Below are 20,794 nucleotides of genomic sequence, written 5' to 3'. Positions count from 1 at the left end.
TTGCTCCACGTCGTCTTCGTCACTTTCAGTGTCATTGAAACTTTTCTCCAACTCTCGTAGTTTTTCCTCGCGTAGTTCTCGCTGTGCCTTCGCCTGTTGGTGACGTAAGTGATTCACCACCGTCTGCAACGCCGCTTTCTCCTGAACCTCCTGTTCTAATTGCCAGCTAACCCTCTGATAGAGGTCGTGCGCCTTCTTGACAGCCTGCTTGAGACTTCGGACTTCCTCTTCCTGCCGACGTGCTGCGGATTTCGATTTATCGGCTTTCTCTTCCTCTTCGATGGAACTACTCTTTAATTGGTCAAGTTCTCGCTGCAACGAGCCTTTCTCCGTTTCCGCCCTTTCAATCCGCTTTTCAGCATGTGAAATCTCAGTTTGCAGTGCGTCAATCTTCGTTGCTGCTTGGATTAATTCGTCTTCCTTTGATTGCATTTCCTGGTCCTTTGCTGCTTGTCTCTGCTGTGCTCTTTGAAGTTCTTGGTCAGTTTCACTGCGTAAAGCCACCATATCATCTTGAAGATCTCGAGTCTTTTCCAGCAAAACCTCCATGTCTTTCAAGCTATTGGCTTGTTGGTCCAGTTGGAACTGGAGCTCGTAATTCTCTTTCTGCAGTGAGTTCCGCTGATAGTGCAGGTCTTCCACTCGCTTGCCAAGAGCTAGAATCCGTTTCCGAATCAACGCCACAGTCGGAACATTTTCCTCAAAAGACAGAGAACTATCATACTCTGCCAGTGTATCATCATGCTGATCCATTCGTTTCTTGTTTGATCGACGTCGACGCTCCAGTAAAGCTTGGCAGTGGAAGGTTCCACTGGAGCTGGCCACTAGAAGCTCCTTCGACGCTGGGTTGGTTGCCATAACTACTTTAAGAATCAAAGTGCCGAGAGAAGAAGGCAAATGCCCCGATAAAGTTGCGTTCGACTCCATCACTTGAGCAGCTTTGCCCGTAATGTCCATCTTCTTGAGTCGCTCCAATAGGGGACGAAGAGAAAGTCTCGACGATGTTTGCTGCGGAGGCAGCACCTTGATAATCGTAGATTGAGATGACAACGTACTCGTTGTCTTTCTGGACTTCACCATCTTGAGCGGTGCTGAGAGTCCATATGCACTCTGATGGCCATTATCGGTACCGCAATAGGTGAAGCGCTGGAACCGGTTCATGGCAAACACAGCAATCACCACACGTCGGAATACTCGTCGACGTTGTCGTTCTTTGATCTTCTCTTCATTCTGCGCTGTAGCTGGAATCATCTCCTTTAATACTTGGCCGATACACTCGATCTGTTCTTGAGCTTGAGCGAGCTTGGCGTTTTCGCGAGTGAGATAGCGCTTTTGAGCTAGTAAATCACTGACTTGGAGAATGAGTGGCTGCACTACGAGGACGAAGAGATGAAGGATCGTTGCGAAGACTGGAACATCCTCTTCAAAGCCGTCCACCACTTGCTGCAGTTTGGCATTGTTCTCCTGTTCCTCGACACGCTTAGCGGCTTCTTCCTGCAGGTTGGTCTCCAGTGCTGCTCGTTCACTTTCCACATCAGCGACACATTGTTCAAAGTGAGATTTTTGCTCCTGTGCGTTCTTGCTATGGACTCGCGCCACCTCCTCCATCGTTTCCTTGAACTCATCATCTTTAGCAGCGGCTTCTTTTTCCAGTGACTGCACCTGTGACTGCGCTTCTTTCGTATCACGAGCCTGCTTTTCACTCTCTCTTCGCCAGTGATCTCTCATTAACACAAGGGCATCAATCTCCTTTTCAAGCGCAGAAAATGATCGTGCAAGTGACTCGCCACCGACAGACTCTGGCTTATCCCAAGACCCCTCTGCGTCAAGAGCGTCATGCACCACCTTTCGCACACGAAAAACGAGCTGTCCGCACTTGTTTAGCTCTGCTTCCAAACTTCCAATTCTCTCGCAGTTTTTCTCACTCCACTTGAGCACCTCCGTCTTCTCTTTGCTGGCGATCTCACGTGCTTGCTTGGCCAGGTTACGCTGCTCGCGCAATTCATTCATCTTTGCAGCATCATCCGCTCGCAAATGCTCTAGCTCGGATACATGCTCCACTGCTAGCGTCAGTTTACTCCCTTGCTGTCGAACAAGGTGGCGAGCATGCTGAAATTCGTGCACAATGTTCATTGTCTCGTTCCGCAGCGCAGATATCGCAGCTTGGACAATCTGAAGCTCTGGCACCGCACACGGTCGCCCCGAATCCGCTTGAGCTTCGATTGCCGCGTCGTCAGCTTCACTCGTGCCATGAAGAGCTCGTTCAACATATTTGCGAAGTGCCTCAGCTTGCTTCTGAGCTGTACGTGCTTCTTCAACAACCTCCAGCTTCAACTCAGTCGCTACCGCTTGAGCTTCTCCCAAGCGGCTCTCAAGGGCTTCGTATTCCTCACGTAAACTGCCAATTGTAGCAGCGTCGCTTTTGTGCTTGGAGGCGTGATCCTCCAGCTGAGCGGCAATCCTCTGGAGCTGTTCCTGATACGCTTGTTTACGCTCCGTCCAATGCTCCTGGAAAAGAGCTAATTGTTGCTCCAGCTCTCGCTTCTTGTCCAGAAGTAGAGCGTTCTCTGCTTGCATGCGCTCCATCTGCATTTGCAGATTGCTGCGCACAGTCTCGACCTTCTTTCGCTTCTCACGTTCGTGTGTGATTGCCTTCTGTAAAGCCTCCATACCTTCCTCCATACGTTTCACACAATCCGCGGCGGTTGTCTCGACTAACGCGCATTGTGCAGTCGTTTTCGCCAAAGTCGCAGTTAGTTCGGCGATTTCCCGCTTCGTTTCTTTGAATTTAGAGCGCCGCTCAGCCACTTCTGCTTCTAAATCTGTTACAGTTTTCTTGTACAACTCGATCTCTTCACTGCTACGATGTTCTTGTTGACGATGCTGCTTCATGTTGCGTTTCCATCGCTTCAATTCCAGCGCCAGATCCGAAATCTCCAACTGTGACTCGGATTGCAGCTGATCTCGTGCTTCTCGTGTCTCTTGTAAAGCGGCTTGCAGGTCGCGAATCTCGGCCTGGGCTGCTGTCAGCTTCTTCTGCGTCACTTTGAGCGAGTGTGCTGTCTGTGGTGCCGTTGCCAGACTCACTTGGTCACGCTGAACTTTGGCGTCCAATTCGCTAACTTCTTCTCGCAGGCGCTTCACTTCACGTTCCCGGATCTCATCACGCTCTTTCAACACCTCATTCCGCTCTCGCAGGGACCTTACTTCGTGTCGAAAGCGATTATTCTCCAGTTGCAAGCGACGGAGCAGTTCCAGCTGACGGCGTAGTGCGTCATTTGATGCTTCTTGTTGCTGCATCTCCTCGAAAAAGGCTGTAGGGGCTTTGGAACCAATGTTGGCTGTTAAGCTTTCTCCAGTTGATAAACGCTTGCGGTGGAATCTAACTCGAGCTTTCTCCTTGATGCGACGGAGCATCTGTTGCGCGTGCGAGTCATCGTCTTCATCATTGGTATCGTCGCTGGGAAGTGAAGAGTGACGATGTCTATGGCATCCACGTGAGAAATGAGTCCTCTGTCGGGAAAACGAGTCAATTCGCACGGGCCCTTCCTTCTGTATACAGGATCTTGTCTTGGCCGCATTAAAACCCTGACGAGGAGAGATGGCTCGTTCTTTGACGAAAGGATCGTCACTTGACTGGGGCGAATCACTGCCTCTTGAAGACGGAGAGGGTTCGGCTCGCAAGTTCTCGAATAGTTTCCGCTGACGAGCATGGTGAGCTTGCTGCTGCTTCAAGTTGCGCTGTAGTCGAGCCTCCATGAGCTTTGCATCACGATCTATCTGTCTTTGTCGTCCCAGCTCTTGTCGTTGGAGTGGAAATTCTCCTCCCTCATTGCTCTTCTGTTCTTCATCACCATCATTGGTTCCAACTTGATCGTCACGTGCTCGATCTTGCGCTAAATCGTCCAGTCTAAGCGTCAGCTCGGGCGAAGGAGGTGACGCCGAGGATTCCACCATTTCCTGTGCTTCAGGCACACGAGGAGGGTCATCTAAAATCAGATCATGCCGTGTCTCTCTTGCCTCGTCCATTGGGTTCGCGAGAAAGTGACCTGGTCAAGTCACTCTACAGCAGTTTCTGAGATCTCACCAACTGCCGACACCTCACGCCTTGTCCCCAAAGGTATGGATGGTGGTGCAACGGACGAAACTACACGTAGAGCAGGATATCAGTATTAGTGCAGAGTATGAAACAGCCACGTACTTGGAACGGTGCAGCGAGTCAAGGACTTTGCTGCACCAACTGATTTCGAAGGATCGCTATGTATTTTTTAGGGAGGGGGGGGGGGCAGAGCAGCAGTTCATTCCAACCGCCGCTTGTCTTCCGTCTACAAATGACCACACGTGCACTGGGCGAGTGCACATCAAACGCGCGAGAAACTACTACAGACCTACGTAGATCCTCGTCTAGTCCACGTCTTCCACCGACGAAGCACCGGCCTTTCGCTGACGCAGCGTGGATTCCTGCTCGTTAGATCCAGTATTGGCGAAACTGGCCAGGATCTCGACCACGTCAGCGTTCTCTTCGCCCTTAGCGACCTCAGCTGCCGTTCGGCCGTCAGTTGCTTTAATTACCAGCAGCTGTTCGCGCTTGGAAGCCGAGATGCTGGACAGAAGAGCCTCAGCTGCCTCCGGTCGACCATGGAACGCGCTCCAGTGCAGTGCGGTCCATCCGTCTCCGTCCACAGCGAGAACGTCAGCTCCAGCCTTCACCACCTTCTTAATGAAGTCGTCCGTATCCACGGGGGATCCGCAGGCCACCATGAGTGCAGTCCACTGGTCCTCGACTGTCCGGGCGTTTACCTCGCTCTTGACCAGAGTCCAGAGCGCGTCAAAGTCGGCGTCCGCACCTGCCGCCAGTGCATCAGCGATGGCTTCCTCCGGGGCCAAGTCCGTCTTCTTGCTTTTACTAGATGACGCCGTCGTGGTCGTAGCTGTGGCCGTAGCAGCCGAAGAATTAGCCGCCGCAGCAGCAGCAGCGTCCTCAGCCGATTCGCCCTCGAGACGCTCGTTCCAGATGCGGCCATTGCGACGGCCCAGAATGTAGGCCTGTACGAGAGGATTGTCCCACAGATTCATAGGCATCATGACGCTCTGGATCATGACGACGTGGTTGACGCCCATCTTGAAGTGGATAAGCGACGAAATGCCCGCGCCAATGAGCGTCTGCTTGATGAACTCGTTGGCCTTGGCCAGTTCGTGGGCCTCGTACGTCGTCTCCGTCAGCTCTCCGTAGTTGGGAGACTGGTCGAAAGGCGACTTAACGCCGGGCACGAAGATCTTGCGCGTGTCATGCTTGCGCTCGATGAGCTGCTTGAGGTAGAGCCCCACGAGTAGAGCAGTGACTTGACACACGAAAAAGGCCGTGCGTGCGGCCATGAGTGTCGTCTCGTTTTCAAAGTCGATCTTGCCCATGAGGAAAATCATCGGCAGCATGATAAACATGCGCATGGGGCTTTGTTTAGCAGCCATTACGGTTGGAGTGGGGGGCGGGCGAGATGAGGAATGGAGTGTACTTTGCCGGTGGCGTCGATGTGCAATCATTGCAGGGCGGGAAACTGGAAATTTGTAAGTGTGGTGTCAAATGAAATTGGGGGCTGTTTATTGGTGGAAAACTGTCGCTAGTCGACGTTGTTAGTGAGCAGGAAGGAAAGAGCATGGCGAACATCGCGGGGCGAGGTGATGTCGCTGCCGATATGACCGCAAAAGAAGACGTGAGCGTTCTGGAGCACGACAGCGACGTCTTCATAGTTATACAATAGTGAATGCAGCGCCTTGACGAAGTTCAGTGACTGATCGTAGTGCACCACCCGATTTTCGTCGTCGAACTGCAACAGCAGCGTCATTGGCACGTGGATTTGCTGATTCATTAGGCGGTCAAGGAGCCCTGCGTGCTGTGGCTGCAGGAGATGCGGGAATACGTTCCAGAAGGTAGCAGACACAAGGCCAAGTGACATGGTGAGGTCCACGCGACACATCGACTCAGGCTCGTCGCCGTGACTCACCAGCTCAAAGCTGTTGGGGGTCAGCGCCAAAAACCCGAAGAATGCCGTGTAGCGCCGCCACTGTTCGAGGAATGCACTCTGTCCATGCAACTTACCATGACGAATATCTGGGTGGATCGACTGCTGGATGAAGCGGATCTGGTCTTGATTCGAAGATCCACACGGCAACCATTCCGTTTCTTCTGTCAGCGAGAAATTTGAATGGAAGCCGCGAATAAAGCTTTGAGCAGTTTGTAGGACGTTGATTCGCGAAGAACCTCCCAAAAGTGGCAGTGAAGGAGGAGTTGATTTCATCAATTGAAGCTCGTGCAGACATTGTTGCAACTGCTGCACCTCTGTCCGCAGTCTCGCGACAGATGCTCTAAGATCGTTTTCGTATTGACGTTTCTTCTGGAGATACCGCAGCTGTCTAGTGCGGGTTAGTGCGCGGCGTCGCTCGATCTTCTCTAAGTCACTGCTGGTGGCGGCATTATTGCTGTAGAGGGAACTACTGTCGCTTGAGGAGAAGGCAAAGAAGGCAGAACAGTATGATAATGCCCCGCCATTTTTTCAGTGCAATCCAGGGACCGAAGCTTAATAGCGCTGTTACCTTGATGAAGGGCTGCCGGTGTCATGGCGCTGAGTAATCAACAAGTCCTGCAAGAAGACGTCACACTTCAGGTCGTGCCGTCACGTTGACTTTTGACCCCACAGGTTTTTACAAGACTCGCTGGGATGTGCTCGAAGAAGCTCGTCGAAGACCACTACACGTCAGTCACTCATGTACAAGAGAAACGCTTCGCGGGGCAACCTTTCGCGCCGAAATCCCCACGGTTCTGTGTGTACATGCATCAAACCGGGGCATAAGCTTGCCGCAGAAACGATTTAATCGCTGTCGTCAATCAGCTTGGCACGAGAACTTAAGTGTTCTATGGTTGTGATATACTTTTTGCAACAGGAATTGACTCACTCCACCGAGAAGCGACACTTAGACCACCTGAAAAAAAAGAAGTCATTTCTGGTCTTTGTCGAGCGGATAAGAATCGCGAACATAGCCGTCGTCGATACAGTGAGAAGGAGGTTATGCATTGGTGGATGTTGTCTTCAAAGTGAACTTGCAGATGAAAAAGTTTGATAAAAGAGGTAAGGGACAAAATGATAGTGCAGAGCGGTACGTATCGCTGACTAGAAATCCGTGACCCGTCGTTTCAACTCGCCTTGCCCCGCCAAAGGCAGCACACTTGCAAGGAATGCTTGCGTTGTGTCTGGCCCAGCGCCTAAATTATTATTCTTTTGCGGAAGTTGATACCCGTCGTCCTGCAACGTTGCTGTTCTACATGTACACATATTTTCAAGGCCAGTGAATAATCGTCTTCTCACATTCAGTACACGGCAGATTAATATAGGCTTACCCACCGTCCACAGCTTTAGTGATCCAATTCAAGACCGCAGAAGTATCTTCGCGCAGCGTAGTTGGTGGGCAAGCAAAGTTTCTGATGTTCAGCAAACCCATCACATTTAATTGTCGCGATATCCAATCCCATATCACAAGCAGCTTCTTCTCACAAAGGAACCTCTAGCCGATCCACCTGCAGCACCGGCGTTGGCGTCTCATTTCGCAAGCCAACCAGTCTATTCTCTCGAGTTGTTTTCATGTTGCAGGTTAATTTAGAAAGGTGAGAGGAAGGAGTGAATTTCTCGCAGCGACAAGTTGGGATCCGTCTCAACTGCTCGTGAAGACGACTGAGCTTGCTGTCGATCTGATCTTCCTTCGTATGAAGATCCTCCACTGCTGCATACATCAGTTGCAACTGGGTCTTCACGTCGCTGAAGCGCTCTGTGATGTAGTCCATGTGCTGTATAGTCAAAGGAAACACAGCAGGCTGGGGAAGTGGGAGAAGCTCCTTTGTGTTTTTTTGCTCTGGACGAAGTCTTTGCCTCAGCCAGCGCGCGAGGCGAAAGCCGCTATCGAGAAGAATTCCCCTGGTGTCGTCAAAATGATGATATCGACTCAGAAGGCTCTGTCCGTAGCTGGAGAACTCAGATGCGAGCTCCACGACCTGAAAGATCAGCAAATCACCGAGCATCTCCAGGTCCACTGGAGGAGATGCCACGGCTTCCTCCGATGACATCCTTAGCGTCGCGACGAGGCCGTCGTATGAATGCGGAATGGCAATGCGGGACAGAGTGATTGTCACTTCACCCCCCCCCCCTCTTTGTAAGAAACCACGTCGACGTAGCATCCCAAGGCTCGAGTCAATTGATTCATGCCTGCTTGAAACAGGTCGGGTATTTTTTTTTTATTGTACTCGATTGAACTAAACTAACTCATGTTTTTCTTGGCTCTGATCACCTGAAACTGTGGGGTTAAGCGATCTTGTTCACACGATGCACAATCTGCACTCCAGCTAGGGCCTCAATCGCCACCACCACGGAGCCTTCCACGTCACTGTCAGGGGCATCTGCCAGTGCGGCCTGCGGGTCCAGCTCGAACTCGAGAATCGTCACGCCCTCGCTCTCCATGTGCAGTCCACACTTTTTGATCTCGACCTTACCGTTGCTCACTCCGGCGATCACGTCGCACACTTGCTTCAATAAATTATGGTTGGGCAAGCGGCGCTCTCCGCCGTCCTCGCCACTGCAATGCTCCATCGCAGCTTCCACCTTGAGTGAAAATGTGGTCGTGGCTACCACTTCGATAGGCACGCTGGCCATCAAGTGGTCGATACCAGGCATCAGGTGAGTAGCCGCGGCTCTTGCCATATCCAGATTGCGAGGCGAGCGCACAACGTCCATGGCCTTCTGAGCAAGACTCGTTTCGTACATCATTTGTCCCCATTCAACAACCTCATCGGCGGTTGGTCGCGTGGTCGGCTCATGACTCAACAACTTGCGAAGCATGTCCAGAATCTCAGGACATCTCTTAGCCGCACGAAGACCAACAGGGAACTTGCTGTCTCGGGCATCGCGCAGAGTGATATACCGCTCCATAGTTGTTCCAAACCGCTCGTGGCACAGCTCAAAAAGTATCATTCCCAGCGAGTAAATATCAGTCTTAGCGTTGTACTTCTTGCCAGCAACCTGCTCGGGGCTTGCGTATAGATACGTGCCAACGCCCGCTGTGACTTCGTTGCTCTCTGACATATTAGACCACATCGACGTCGACAGAGGAGTTTCCCGGAGCCCACCAGACTCTGGAAGACCTTGTTGCGAATCATCCAGAGACGCGGAAGCATTCAGGTTGTTCACATTCGCAGCGTATCGCGATAGACCAAAATCTCCCAGCTTAATCTCATCCCGCTCTACGTCAGCGACGAATATGTTCGCTGGTTTTAGATCGCGATGAATCAGTCCGCAAGAATGCACATGAGCTAAGGCACTAGCAATCTGCACGAAGATCTTCAACATCCGCGATAACTCCATTGGACGAGTAGGCACAGCAAGGTAATCGGCCAAGTTGCGCCCTGCACAGTACTGCATCTGAATGTACAGCCAGTGGTCGCACTTATCGGCCGCATTAAACGAAGAATCCTCCCCAGTTCCATGATTACCTGGTGAGGGGGACGCAGATACTTGAGACGGTAGGATTCTTGTGCGTGGTTGATTCTGCACAACCAGATCTTCCTCCTTCCATCCATTTTCACCTTCCACTGCAGAAGAAGAACCTCGATCCCAATCAAATCCATCATCATTGTCACTCGTCATGCTTCGATTACTGTAAAACGTGTCCAACTGCCACTTGTTTCCCGAGAATTCAAGCTCCGAAATAGGTGCAAGCAAATTACTAGTCGAGTAGTTCTTTGCTTTGGCAAGACCGCCGAATGAGCTTGTATTGGACGAAACCGAAGCTGAAGCTGCAGGCGTCCTCTTTGTGTCCTCTTCAACCTTTTCCAGCCATGCCTGATAGTACCGCACGATGTTCGAGTGGTCCAATAAAGCCAAAATCTTCACCTCGCGCAAGAATTTCTGCAAGGTTGTGGATGTCTGATTCTTGAGGTTCAATCCAACTCGCTTGATCGCATATTTGCGTCCATCAAGACGGTTTTCAGCCAGCATAACTTGACCAAATCCACCCTTGCCAAGTGCTGACAGTTCTTCAAACTCGTTCACAAAACGACTTTGACACACAAACGGGAAGAGAACCTCTGCCTCATTTGGAGAGGTAACAGCAGATTCAGCTGACGAAGAATCGGATGACTCTTGGGCATTGGACTTTTCCTCACCGGACTTTTCATCTGTGATGATACCTTCGCGCATAGAGTTCATGTCATTTGACTTGTTCACAGCGTGGCTATTACAGCTGTCACTATTACTGCTGCTGCTGCAGCTTCCGGTAGTAGATTCTCCAGAAGAGCTTATTGATTTCGCTCCACTTACGGTTGCTCCAGAGTCCTCCCCACCTTCAAAGAAGATATCATCGTCTGAATCGGCCAGTTCGAATCGGCCATTGTCGAACACGTGATCAGGAGCTGGATATAGAAACTCTTCGTCGTCTTCAGATAGCATCTTCACTTCATAGACGTCCGCAACGTCCTCTTCCGTCAGTGATTTGTCGCCTGCGTAGGGAAGAGTAAATCTTTTTCTGCCTGCAAGTGAACCCACCTGGCTGGAAATTTGGACAGTTGACGACGACGTAGCGACACCTTTGACAATCATATCTGTCAGGGACGACACAGAGGATGAAGACGTAGCCGTAGTGGCGTTGGAATCAGCATCTAAGTCAACTCCAAGAAGCTTCTGCTTAGTACCGACACGTCCACGGTTGAGAAGGATTGCTGCAGCTTCATTGGCAGCTAGACGGGAAAATGTTTCCATCAGCCTGGCTTCGGTCGCTGGGTTAGCGTTGACGTTAAAATCCGTCGACAAAATGTTCACAGACTCGCCATTCTCCAGCAGTGGTACCTGGCCATCCACGCCCAGTGCGTTCATCATGAGCGAGCGACTGATTACACTTGATATGATGATGTCATCCTCTCCTGGACGGTGGATGACAAGTCGGTGTACATGCGAAGTAAAGAACTGACTCTGGTCCATCGTCTTGATAGCTGACTGCGCTAACGAGGCTGACAAACCCTTGACGTAGCAGCCCCAGGCTAATAAGATACCACAGGTGGCTACGCCCAGCAACATTGCCCCAACGTGAGTGTACGTGATGAACACTCCTTGCTTGCCGTCGTTCACAATGGGCTCCCAGAAGATTCTTGGACGGCGGTGAGGGCCTGTCTCGTCATGGAGGCCGTGGACATCGTCGGCTTGTCGCCCATGGAAAGTGGGTAAATCACGTGAGCCCTGGCTAGTGCCACGGTCCGCCACACCGTCGTCTTCAAAAGATTCGAGAAAGTAGTTGTCACCCAAAACACGCAGCCTAAAATTCGACTCCATGGCGTCCCACGTGCGTGAAACCACACGGACAAGTTGGTTGTGAGCATTATAGCCCTGTTTGTTCCGCTCTTGATCTTCAGAGACCGCTGGCTCCTCATTGTTACTCGTATCAATCCGACGTTGGCGCTGATTCGATCCACCTTCTGCCACCTGAGCTGGAGTCCGTGTCCGACGTGTAGCAGTTGAGGACGGACCGTCCACTTTCCACTTGTAGAATGTGGCTCCACGCGTTATTGATACTCCGTACACAGCGAGGGCATCAAAGTCTGGAATCTCGAGCTCCCACAGCTGCTCACTTGTCCACGGATCAAACGCCACAATGGTAGATCCTTCGTCATCCAATGCAGAGTTAGGATCCTTTGGCATCACGAGAATCTCAGGAACCATGTTGCTACCACCGTCCCCCATTGAGCAGTGAGCCTGTAGCGCAAAGTCCAAGAAAAACTCTGATATCTTGAAACAGCGGGCGAATGAAGCATTTCGAGGGTGTACAGCACGCGTAGTGAGCTCCGAGCGGCCGAACAGAATCTCCCTAGCCATCGCAGTTGATACTGTAGACGACGAGTAAGGGCGACGAAAGCCGCTTACGGCATCCAACGTAAACATCTCCAGTTTCTTTTCGCCAAACAGTAGAATATCCGCCGCAAAATCGCCCACATTAGGTCCGATAGCAGCTTCCACAGCCACACGCACGGGTCCGTTCACGTTGACGATATCAGCCATTGTCATCCCGAGCTCCTTCACTCTGCTCTTCGAGAAATGATACAATCTGCCATCATAGGACGGTACCAACTGCGACATAAAGGCCGCGCTGGCTGCCATCGCCTCCACTGACGTCGATTGCTGTTGAATCACCGAGTGATCCTCCACTTCCTTATCCTCTGTGCCTGTCGTCGAGACGTGGACGCTTCCGTCGACGTCCACGTCGGCTTCTGCCTGTTCAGGCGGGTTTTCAGTCGCCGAGTGATAGTTAGGTGGCATGTCTGGAGTCATGGCTGAGTTTACTGCCACACAGTGTGACGAGTCCACCATTGGACCACCGGAGTCGAAGGACCACAAGACTTCGCCCGACCAGGCGTTGACAGCGTACACACGGCCATCCAGACCACCAGCTACCACAACGTCTGAGGATTGAGCTACGGCGTATGAGTACGCAGGCGCCACGGCATCGGCGACAATCCCTTGCGGCAATAACAGCACACCTAACACGACGAGCAGCAGCGTTCTGCGTCTCCTCCAAAGTCCAAAGTGACCATCACTTCCGGTCATAATACAGCACGTGGCACACCAATGATATATGGTAAGCTTCCAGTTCCTGTTGTTAGCTCCAGCCGCAAGGGCGGACAGATCACGCGACGCTTTCACAACGGGCAAAGTAACGAGACGAGGCCGCGGGGCAGGCGCCGCAGCCGATAGACCCACACGCGCAACGGAGGTCCAGACACGCTAGATCTCGCTCACTCACTTGGAGGGGGAACGAGGGGGTGTGTGTGCAGCTGCCTGATGCTGGACGCGCCCCAACTCGCCCGATATTCTGCTTCAGTAGTGTACTGGCACTGAGTGTCTTCTCCCGAGACGGTGTAACTTACACTGTAAATTATTAAACGTGACAGTGACACCTGCAGCAAGCTAAGGTTAGGGGGGAGGAAATTTTTCTAAGGTGCGAGGGTTTGCTGTAAAAGTTAAGCTAATTCCTCTGATTTTCATCAATCTCGCAGAAATTGCAAAACCAAACAGCGGCTATTTAATTACCATTATGACCGCTATTTTACTGTATCCTGTTGATACAGTACAGTGTACATGTACTGTAGAAGCGCTGCTTAAGCGTTATATTGTGTCGCAACACTACAGAAGTAGGAAACTGTACCGGGGTACGTAGCCCAAGGTGTACCTCTAGCTACATGAAGTGTGACACGTCATACTTCGGGATATTTGGTACACGGTACCAGGGTCGTCCGAGGCCAACTATTGGCTGATTACATTGCTTTTATAAATTAGTTGTATTTTTAACTCAAGCTTAGCCTACCTATAAATATACTCAGCTCACAACTTACCTTAAAATGGTCACGTCGCTCCCTTAGGTAAAGTTAACTGCCAGTTTGTAAACTCTCGGAAGCCAACTTACTCTAGCGCAAGGTGCTGTGTGACCCCGTCTGTTACGGGGTTACATGGTGTGGAGCACACAGGGGTACGGAGTACCCGAAGAGTTAACAAACCCTCAGTACATAAGTTGGATAGTTAACATACGCTCAGTACATAAGTTGGAGAGTTAACAAAGTCCATCAGTACGCTGGCTAAAAGCCACACGTTATGCATTTGATTAGGTTTAACTATGCTAGATAGTTAAACAGATACATTTATGTGGTGTAGGGATTTTCAGATTCGACCATACGCCAGCCTACTTTAGATCAAGAATCGGCTCGGTCCGATAATCCAGCGCTTAGGAACAAAGGATCACGGTAAGTACTCGGCGATCTGTCCGGATATGCTATCCGGATAGCCGCTGAGCTCAACAGTCGCCTGAAGGGTCGGTAGAGATCAGAAACGACCACATCTCACTAGATATTTGTAATAGAAGCATAGGATTAAATAGGGAGAGCCGAAAAGGCTCCCAGAAGATAACAGAGCAGAATTTTCCTAGTCCAAGACACGTGTACACTTTTCCGGTAAGTCCCTGCATAGGGCTGGATTATGCCTGCCGTCAATACTCGAGAGGCATAGCTTGTAGGGTATTGACTGGTAGCGCCAAGAGATTAGGTCGGTCCGGGTAAGACAAAGTCTCGCTACGCGCGAAAGAAAGCCCCGCATACTCAGCGGGCCGGTACGTCGGATAGCCCGGGTGCCGTAGCACTTCTAGCTGAGCAGCCTCTACGCTCGGTGACCTGTAAAAGCGCTCGCGCGCCGTCGTCCATCCTTTGGTGGAGGGTGAACGAGCTCAGCCGAACCAAACTCGGCGGAGCCTCGGAAGTGATCTGACTTGGTTAGTCGGAACCGAGAGGAAGCGAGCCACTCGTCTGTCCCGGGAGGGCCGGACCGCGAGGGGGCCACCCTCTGCGCAGGCCATACAACCGCCGACCTAACTCGGCGATTCGTTGTGGTTTGTGTAAGGAATCCACATCTGACGGTATTTGTGTGTTCTACTACACCACATTTACCCCTGGGCGGCTTGGCCGCAATAATAGTATATAAACACTTCTGGTTTTGATGCATAAATGCTAAGGTATTAACTTTGAGCCCTGGTCTTGGGCTGTAAGCTCCTTTGGATAAGGAACTTAGTATTAAGGACTATTTGAGTCGAGCGTCTTCGTCTGACGCTAAAGCTACGGCAGCCCCGATGCACTTGGTAGCACTTGTAGTCAATCCCGCTCCTGCGTCGGTTGACTATATCCTCTGCGAGGATGGAACACCTCGTGTTCGCGAATTTGCCCCCGGCGCAGCAGGACGCGCTTACTAAGCTTATGTCGTTGCTTGGCCCGGAGGGCGTGGCTCATCTTGCGTCGCAAGGTCCAGAGGTGGTCACCGCCAGGCTGGAATCGCTCTCCCGCTACGAGAGAGAGGATTTGGAGCACATTCAAGAGAAGATGAAGCGCCCCAGTGGCGGCGGCGTCGATGACACGTGATGAGTCTATGAGACTGAAACCCCCTCATGGTGAGCGTAAAAAACTTCGAGGGAAAGGTTGGAGAGAATGGACCCCGTGAGGACGAGGTGGCCATGGGATCGGCCCTGCTCCAGTCTGAGCATCAGCGCGTGGCGCTGGCTATCCCCAGACTTGGAGGTCGCGCTCGCGAATGGGCACTAACGTGCGGCACGTCTGTTGACGCTGCATTTCCCAATTGGGATCAGCTAAATCAACAGCTTTCGCGCGTGTTCGCGCCGCCTAATCAGGCGTACCGTATTCGGTCGAAGCTCCTTGCTACCCGCCAGGGTAAGAAAGAGTTATTAAAAAAGTCCAAGAGTTGAGAACTCTTATCGCCGGAATGGCGGCGGACCCTCTTCTGGAACTGGTCAGCGTGACCGTGTTCATGGAGGGACTTCGTGTGAGCGCAGCTCGAACGGAAGTGCTCCATGTACACCCTAACTCTTTCGAAGAGGTGGTGGATGTGGCATTGAATGCCGAGCACAACTTCAGGTTGGCTCGACCTGGGTGGAGCGCTAGTAGCGCAAGCTCTTCGAGCGGTCCAGAGCCAATGGACCTCTGCTATGCTAAAGACGAAGAAGCGGAACTTCTCGCTGCGGAGCAGCGCGCCGGCATCCGCCGATGCTTTGTGTGCAATAGCACTTAGTATTTGAAGGCTTATTGCCCTCTGCGCAAAAGGCGCGAGGCTCCGGCGAGCCAACCCTTCGGTTATATCGCCGGGAAACGGCAACCCCTAGTAGGCGCGAGGCGGCCTACTGAGAACTGAGTTATGTTGTGCCTCGAGGAGGTAGAGGGCAACGGGGCTCAACCCCGAAGAGAGCTGGGCTCTCTTACGAGAAGCGTGTGTGCAAGCCGGGCTTGCTGGTCGTTCAAGCGAATGTGAAAGGCTTTGCAAAGTCATGGAGAGTCTTGATCGACTCGGGAGCCTCGGGCAACTACGCTCGTCGCTCCACCCTGGAAGGGAGTCAGCTGTATGCTGAGGCACTGGAAGTGCCAGCGAGAGATATGATCACTGTCCGTCTCGCGACGGGGATACTGGTAATTGTGTCGAAGGTCTCTGTCGATCTTGGAGTGAAGCTTGAGAACTTCGATAGCGTGGAACGCTGTTTGGTCTTAGACCTGGATGCGAGGTATGACCTCATCCTTGGCATGGCATGGCTGAAACGCCATGAGCCATGGATCGACTGTAAGTCAAAAACGCTGGGTGCGTCGCACCCTGCTCCTAGTGGAGCTTTGGTGAGTCATGAACCCACCTCTGCTAGGAAGCAGAAGCGCTTTTGGTGCGAGCACGGGGCCGATGCGGCCGTAGTGCTGGACATTGGTATGTCCGAAAGTGTTAGCAACGAGGTTGCTGTTTGCCCTGAGGGCGTACGTGGTGCGGCACGTTATCCGCTGAGCGGTGCAGGTCAGGTCAATAACCAACTGCTGGGTCCTGGTGAGGACGAACGCGGAGTGGCGCGTAATCCACTGAGTGGTACGAATCTGGTCGATGACCTACCGCTGCGTGGCCCGAGATTCGCGGTCGAACTGCGAGTCGAGGCATCGTGGGCGCGGCCCAGGAGATGCAGGTGAAGTGACACCTAGTTCACTGTGTGAAGGTCAAGGACCTCTTGGCTCTCAGCCGAGTGTCTTGCGAGACACTGTATCCTCTTTCGAGGAGTGATGATGCTGCTGCACCCGGTGGTGGTGATGAAGATGTCGCCACACCGCCCTCATCCACCCGGGCTCGGTCGCGGAGGGAGAGGAGAAGAAGACGCAGGGCGTCTGTGACGTCTTCGACGTCGGACGAGGTGTCCAGCGTGATGAGCGGTGAGGCTCCACGTGATTGCTGTGAACAGCTGCACACACTCGTCAATGAAGTGACCGGGGAGGTCGAAGGCGACATCAGCCTTGACACTCTATCCGCTGTAGATACTCTGCTTGATCTGGACGGGATGTTCATCGCCGAGTTTGGCGAAGCCTTGAAGGCAGGCGAGCTAGCCGATGTGGTCCTGCTGGGACCCGAGGAGGAGTTGAACTCCTCATTCCGTCGTGACGACGCGGTCCTAGAGGACACCAAGAAGGCGCTGAGCGCAAGAAGAGGATCGGCAATCCTAAAAGATCCTTCGGATCCCTTCTACTCAGTGGTGAAGAAGTATGGAGACGTTGTCTCGAAAGACCCACCGACGGGCCTGCCTCAGGCGTGTGTCACGAGATTGACCTCGTTCCTGGAACCAAATACTGCGTAACAAGGCAATGGCCTTTACCGAGAGAGCAGTGTGACGTCATTGACGCATTCTTTCGTGCGAAGCACGAGGCAGGGATGGTGCGTGAGAGTAAGTCTACGCAATCGACACCCATGTTCTGTGTCAGAAAGCCGAACGGCAAGTGGCGCATTGTTCATGCTTTTAACAAGCTAAATGCGGCCACTATCCCGGCGCAAACGCCGATTCATCGCAAGGATGTTCTGCAGAACAACATGGTAGACTGTACGCTGTACAGCGCACTCGACTTGATCGATGGTTACTACCAATTGCTCATGAGAGCGAGCGACATTCCGCTGATAGCGGAGAGTATTCCGAGCGGTATGCTCTGGGAGTAGCTGGTCGTGCCCCAGGGGCTGTCGAACGCACCAGCAACGTTCAATCGTCTTGTGGCGCAGTTGTTTAGGCCCCACCGGGCGTACGCTCAGACGTACTTTGACGATATATTTGTCCATAGTCGTGCTGAGCACGGAAAGTCAGACGTGGAGAACCACATTGACCACTTGCGAGCGGTGCTCGAGTGCATGCGCACTAATAAGCTGTATGCCAACTTGGACAAGTGCGTCTTTGGCGCGGAGGAAATACATTTCCTCGGGTGCTTTATTGGGAAGCGTGGCTTACGGGCAGATCCTGCCAAAGTCAAGGCCATCGTGGACTGGCTGGTTTCCAAGGACCAAAAAGACTTACGCAAGTGGCTAGGCTTAGCCAATTACTTGCACAATTACAGCGCGCACTACGCGGAGATGGCTAGGCCATTATCAGATCTCCTTAAGAAGGACGCACCATGGTGCTGGAACGTCGAGCACGACGCAGCCTTTGAGACTGTGACGGAGATCCTCCTCCAGGCTCCGATCCTTGCGCTACCGGACCCAGATCGTCCGTTTAGCGTCGTCTGTGACGCCTCCGATTTTGCAATCGGTTGTGCTTTACGACAAGCAGACGCCGAAGGGCGTGAACGCGTGATTGCGTTTGCGTCTCGCCAGCTCAAAGCTGCAGAGAAGAGCTATGTAGTTCATGACAAAGAGCTACTTGCAATGAAGTATCTTCTAGTCAAATTCAGGGTACGCCTGCTAGGCTCTAAACCTTTTGTGATCTTTACTGATCATGCGTCGTTACGCACTGCGACACAGTCGCCTCATCTCTCTCAGAGAATGGCAAGATGGCTTTCCTTCTTTGCCGAGTATAACTTCGAGGTGAAGTACAAGCCGGGCCGGCTTAATGTAGTGGCCAATGCGCTCTCGCGCAGGCCGGACTACGAGTTAGCTCATGTCACGACAATGACGTCGTCAGTGCCTGACTTGATACGCCGAGCGTATGCACAGGACGACGTGTGCGTAGAGCTGCTACGGGCTCTTAGGTGCGAAGAGTTTAAAGCACTTGTATGAAAAGACGAGGCCTGGATTCTATCGGGTTCTACATATTTCAACACAGCAAATATGATGCATTGTAGCATGTGCAGATTAGCATGAATAGACAGAAGGTAAAATATTTCTTGTAGCATCTTCTGGTGACACCAGACTTGGTGCCGCAAGTGTTGGAGGTGGTGGTATTTTGGAAGCGCTTGCAGAAGATGCACTTGTTGCCAACGCTGTATCACAGTAAAGTAAAATATACATAATTACACGTACAGGTTAATGATAAATTGATGGAGTGTACCCAAGCACTCGTACCTTTCGGACTTTCATGCGCTGCTGACTGGGATGCAGGTACTCGCACTGGCAACGTGGCCGTCACCATTTTAATAGGGGACTTAGACCTTCTAGCTGGAGACTTAGACGACGATCTCTTCCGTGGGCGGCTTGTGCCCAGGCGGTTGACGCCCAACAGTCGATGCAAGTTGTGCAGTAGCCGCTTTAGCGGCTTCAGCTGCTGTTGTGGCGCGGACTCGGTCGATAGCTGACAGCTGGCTCACTGCACATGCGATACAAGCAATTAGAACACAGATAGCGTAACAATACACAAACCACTTACTTTTCAAAGCGTAGTCCACCACGGCTTGTTCCCCAAGGACGTAGTCGAGGCCAACAGTGTCATTAGCACTACCACCTGGCAGGATGTACTTCCATCGCGTCTCAATCCCGCGAGAAAGCGGTGCCTTGGACATCCATCCCAGTTTCTTAAACTCCGACCAGATAAGACGGAAGTGGTTTGTCCCACGCTCTTCCTCGGGAACGTAGCAGTAGGTTTTCATAGAGTAGTGTGTTGGAATACGCGTACTACCCGGAATTGCTTGCCCCCATCAAGGTTATCTCCGATCACTTATCCCACAGTCACGGGCCGTGAGGCCCGGAGCGGTTTTAGTTTGCAAATTGTGCAGTCGAATCTTCAGGGTTGGGCCCCCGGATAGTACTGTAGCTTGAGGTGCGATATCCTTTTGACAAAAGGCGGCCGTTAATTGCAAAGGCTGGTTATTGATAGGCTATTACAGCCCCCATCCCATCTGTCGGTTAAAAGAGGCCAGTTACGGTACCCCTCCTGACCAACTGCACGCACGCAATGTGCGTGCCCATCAATAACCATTAACGACCGGCTCAACTGGTTCGCTGTCCGGTTGCGGTCAATGGACCAGGTGCCAAATGTGCTCTTGCGCAGAGTGGGCGGTGGGATAAAGCCCCGAGAACCCATAGGGCTCTGGAACTAAATCCCCATAGCACGGCTATCTACTTGCAGGATAAAATCCCGCAAGTTATAAGCTACCCCCTAAGCAGCCCCAGGAACCTCGGACTATCTGTGTATGTGTGTCTTGCTAGCTACTAATGCAAACTAACATGCATACACGCAGCGTACCTTGAGTAACGTGGCGTTCCACGGCTTCCGTTTTGAAAATGGGGGCAAAATGAAATTTGAACGGTGCATTTAAGTACGTTGTGTAGTCCACATTTAATATGTACACCACATATTGCAATTTTAGCAAATCGAGGCCGCCTTCGCTGCGCTCGGCAGCCAGTAGAACGCCCGCATTTGCGTTACATTTTAGAACCCTACCCTCGGACGGACTGACAGACGGACGGACAACACACTCCACTAAAGAGGTAAGACTAGCGCTCTGGGCGCCCGCTCCGCGGACGCTAGGGCATGGTTGGTTGGTGTAGTGTGCGTTTACCACCTCTGCTGCGCTGCGGTGGGCTTAGATTCCTTACTCAAAGCAAGCTACATATAATATAAATTCAGTGTTCTAGTGCATTTGCTTTAAAAAGCAACTGTACACACTTTTATTAGTGCTCACATGTTCTGCCTCACCAACCGCCTCTCCATCTATCTCTTGCATTTCTTGAAGTCAGTTCTGACAACGTCACATATAGCTATGTATATCTGACAACTGGCTGTTACAGATGGATATACGTGTTATAGATCTAGCTCGGCTGAATAATATTGATCATCATGGCAAAGGTAGAAATGACTGTAAATCATTGCAAAAAGGAACAATTTGTCGTTACCTCCAGGGATTAACGTGAGCTGCAAGATGAACACCATCTTACCCTGGAGGATGTTGTCTTAATTCTTGGGTGAGCGCTTCGCTCCTACAAAGAGACCACGCTGAGGTGCATTT

The 20,794-nt window shown here is 51.9% G+C and overlaps 3 protein-coding genes across 3 annotated transcripts; all 3 read right to left on the bottom strand.

Moving 5' to 3' along the window:
- Positions 1 to 113: 113 nt before the first annotated feature.
- Positions 114 to 3,417, bottom strand: PITG_11730 (uncharacterized protein; the record flags this gene model as incomplete). The annotated part of the gene is made up of 3 exons (XM_002901205.1): positions 114 to 155; positions 202 to 1,108; positions 1,169 to 3,417. 3 exons carry the CDS (start codon positions 3,415 to 3,417, stop codon positions 114 to 116), a joined length of 3,198 nt encoding a protein of 1,065 aa, XP_002901251.1.
- A 987-nt stretch (positions 3,418 to 4,404) lies between these two features.
- On the bottom strand, positions 4,405 to 5,469 carry PITG_11729 (uncharacterized protein; the record flags this gene model as incomplete). The annotated part of the gene is made up of 1 exon (XM_002901204.1): positions 4,405 to 5,469. The coding sequence occupies one exon, from the start codon at positions 5,467 to 5,469 to the stop codon at positions 4,405 to 4,407; it is 1,065 nt and encodes a 354-aa protein (XP_002901250.1).
- A 2,879-nt stretch (positions 5,470 to 8,348) lies between these two features.
- Positions 8,349 to 12,632, bottom strand: PITG_11728 (eukaryotic translation initiation factor 2-alpha kinase, putative; the record flags this gene model as incomplete). Its single annotated transcript, XM_002901203.1, has 1 exon — positions 8,349 to 12,632. The coding sequence occupies one exon, from the start codon at positions 12,630 to 12,632 to the stop codon at positions 8,349 to 8,351; it is 4,284 nt and encodes a 1,427-aa protein (XP_002901249.1).
- Positions 12,633 to 20,794: the final 8,162 nt, after the last annotated feature.

This window comes from Phytophthora infestans, genomic scaffold (genome assembly GCF_000142945.1).
Source record: "Phytophthora infestans T30-4 supercont1.22 genomic scaffold, whole genome shotgun sequence".
Taxonomy (NCBI): Eukaryota; Oomycota; class Peronosporomycetes; order Peronosporales; family Peronosporaceae; genus Phytophthora; species Phytophthora infestans.
The sequence above is the reverse complement of the archived record's forward strand: the minus strand, read 5'-3'. Positions and strand labels throughout refer to the sequence as shown.